The 3,486-nt window shown below is 33.6% G+C and overlaps 1 protein-coding gene across 1 annotated transcript; it reads left to right on the top strand.

Moving 5' to 3' along the window:
• The first annotated feature begins 363 nt into the window (after positions 1-363).
• On the top strand, positions 364-2,097 carry LOC104121244 (UDP-glycosyltransferase 73D1). The gene has a single exon (XM_009633193.4). It carries the CDS (start codon positions 495-497, stop codon positions 1,962-1,964), a length of 1,470 nt encoding a protein of 489 aa, XP_009631488.1. The 5' UTR covers positions 364-494; the 3' UTR covers positions 1,965-2,097.
• The last annotated feature ends 1,389 nt before the right edge of the window (positions 2,098-3,486 follow it).

The raw sequence follows: 3,486 nt of genomic DNA, 5'->3' as shown, positions 1-3,486 counted from the left end.
AAAATTATGGATTCATATCTACTATTTTTGTCATTTAAAAAAATTATATATAAATTTTTACTCCGCTTAGAAAATTATGGGTTCAATAAAAACAGTCGGTTGAACACTACATTCGCCCCTGCTTGGGGTGTGGCCCTTTCTCGGACCCTACATGAACGCGAAATGCCTTCGTTCTCCCCTGCACGGCCGCCGTCCAAATCACTTCATCCGCTGTATACGCCAAGTTGAGTCAACCCATACAAACCTAGATTCAAGTCTAGCCGCAATTGACTCATGACCAACTTGTTAAATGCGGACCAAGTCTACACCATTTCTTATATTAAACCAGACCTGTTCTACAATTTAGAACCAGTCAAGCTAACCTTCCTAGACTTGGTAAAAAACAATTTTAAGCCAAATGCAAGTCTTCCTTTCCACCTAAACCCCTATTTTATTACTACTTTTTGGCTAATTTTCATTTTTTAAATTTACAAATTTCTTCTTCTTTTTCAACAATGGCATTAGCCAATTCACAAAAACTTCATTTCGTGTTAATCCCATTACTAGCTCAAGGCCATATGATTCCAATGATAGATATGGCTAGGCTATTCGCCGAACATGGCGTAAAAGTAAGCTTAGTAACTACACCACACAACGCTTCAAGATTTGCTGCAATTATCAATCGGTCAAGAGAATCCGAGGGAAAAGAAATTGAACTCATACAAATCCCATTTCCTAGTGAAGAAGTTGGTTTACCACCTGGTTGTGAAAATCTTGATAGCGTTCCTTCACGTGACCTTATAAGAAATTTTTATACAGCACTTAACACGTTACAAAAACCAGTAGAAATATTCTTGCAAGAGCATGCTTTTCCTCCGAGCTGCATAATATCAGATAAGTGTCTTTCTTGGACTTCACAAACAGCACGAAAATTCAACGTCCCGAGGCTTGTTTTCCACGGGATGTGTTGTTTTTCTTTGTTAAGTTCTCATAACTTAAAAATTCATAGGCCTTATTTAAATGTCAAATCCGATACACAACGTTTCGTTGTACCAGGGCTTCCAATGAAAATTGAAATATCGAAAAATCAGCTTCCAGGTGCGTTCATGCAATTACCTGACCTAGATGATATTCGGGACAAAATGGAAGAAGCTGAGTCAAGTGCTTATGGAGTAGTGGTAAACACATTTACACAATTGGAGAATGGATGTGCAGAGGAATATAAAAAAGCTATTAACAAAAAGGTATGGTGCATTGGGCCAGTTTCACTTTGCAATGATAATATTTTAGATATGTATCAAAGAGGGAATAAACCTTCAATTGATGAAAAACAATGTATAAAATGGCTTCATACTATGAAAAACAAGTCCGTTCTATATTGTTGTCTCGGTAGTCAATGTAGACTAATCGCGTCGCAGTTAATAGAAATTGGACTTGGATTAGAAGCATCCAATTTGCCATTTATTTGGGTAATTAAGAATGGCGAAAACATAGATCCCGAGTTAGAGAAATGGTTAATGGATGAAAATTTTGAGGAGAGAATCAAAAGGAGAGGACTTGTAATTAAAGGTTGGGCCCCACAAGTTCTAATATTGTCACATCCAGCAATTAAAGGATTTCTGACGCATTGTGGTTGGAACTCGACGATAGAAAGTGTGAGTTGTGGTGTGCCTATGATTACATGGCCAATGTTTGCAGAACAATTCTTTAATGAAAAACTCATTGTTGAAGTTTTGAGGATTGGAGTTAAAATTGGTGTTGAAATTCCAGTTAGATGGGGAGAAGAAAAGAAAGTTGGAGTATTGGTGCACAAAGTACAAGTTGCAAATGCAGTGGAGAAACTAATGGATGGAGGAGAAGAAGGGGAAATGAGAAGAAATAAAGCTAAAGAACTTGGATTGGTAGCAAGGAGAACTATGGAAGAAAATGGAACTTCTCGTATCAACATATTGAACCTCATTCAGGACATCTTAAACCAGTCGTAAGTTATATGTAATAATAGGGTAAAGAATTTCTATACTATTAATAAAATTTAATTTTGTTATTGCATTTATTTTCCAAGTTATAATATATGCGTGATATGAAGAATAATGTATTGTTGAACATTTATCTTTCCTATTCTTTATTTTCACTTTCTTTTATGGTGTTTAGTGCGAAATTACCGTATCAACTTTGTAGTTTGTATGACCATCTCCATTCATGGACATATATTGGATTAAAAACAGCCTAACATATGACTGGGAATTAGCTCTACTCCCTTCTTTAAGAACTAAGCTAACCAGCAATATGAAGATGGAACATCATATGATACTATATCTTTTGATGGAAAAAAAAAGAGCCCCAGTTACCACATTATACGGAGTAATAAATAATGTTAGGAGTCCTTAGTCTTTTTATATAAATGCTTTAGAATTATGCTCGAAAGTACGTTCTTGAGTAGTCGGTTTTAACCATAGCGAAACATGCAATTTGACATTTTCTTTTGAAAATACGTTTCGAGGGATTTGGGTTGTTTGTCGACTGCCGTATGTGGAAGAAACATAAGAAAATATTGTTAGATGTTAACTATGTGTAACAGCCTATTCAATTAGTAATATTGTCCATGTTGGACTTAAATTTATACGACTTTAAAATACATCACTACATTATTAGGTATTCTTGGTTATTTATTTGTCTATCTATATCTATCTATCTATCTATATCTATATCTATCTATCTATCTATACTATATTAAAAGTATGAAGACCCTATCGAAATGTTGTTCGCCTTTTTTACCCTTCGAAAGTATATTATATGTTGGATATAATAGTAATTGTAATACTATTTTCTTCAAAACTTTTTTTAAAAAAAGAAGCTAATTGTCGACTACTTGCGGTTTACCTCCCTTTTGTATCAGTTTTGAATTCCAATTCCATTGCCTCTTTGGTCTTAGATTAGGATTCAATTTCTTCTTTACTTACCATATTAAGCTTCTCCCATTCGTTTCTTCTTTGTTTTGAAATCAAATTAGGTTTCTAGAATTTTACAAAGGATTCAATTTCTCCTTTACCTACCGTATTAGGTTCTTTCTTCTTTGTTTTGAAATCAAATTAGGTTTCTAGAATTTACAACTATAAAAAAAAGTTATTTTCTACATTCTTTGTCATAAACTGACGCCCTCATAGCAAATTTGCTTGTCACTTGCGGTAAATTTCTATCTTGTGCTATATTCTTGAAGTTATATAATAATGATTGTTCGTGCATTATCACTATTAGTTGAATGATTGTATCAAACCAATCAATCTTTTTAAAATGTTCCCCTCTGTTCTATTACGCTGTGCCATAAGAAATAGATATATGATTGTTCCTCGAATCTTCTCCTTCCAATGTATTTTTAATTTATTTTTTACCTCCTTTTGTTGGTTTTTGTTTTTGGTGAATTTTCGGTTTTGATGTTAGAATTGTTGTTTGATAATTGATAAACAACTCTAAATCAAAAATTTTCAATTGTGATTTTTGTTTATAATG

Source organism: Nicotiana tomentosiformis, chromosome 2 (genome assembly GCF_000390325.3).
Source record: "Nicotiana tomentosiformis chromosome 2, ASM39032v3, whole genome shotgun sequence".
NCBI classification, from domain to species: Eukaryota; Viridiplantae; Streptophyta; class Magnoliopsida; order Solanales; family Solanaceae; genus Nicotiana; species Nicotiana tomentosiformis.
Note: the sequence above shows the minus strand (reverse complement) of the source record. Positions and strands in the feature narration are given on the sequence as shown.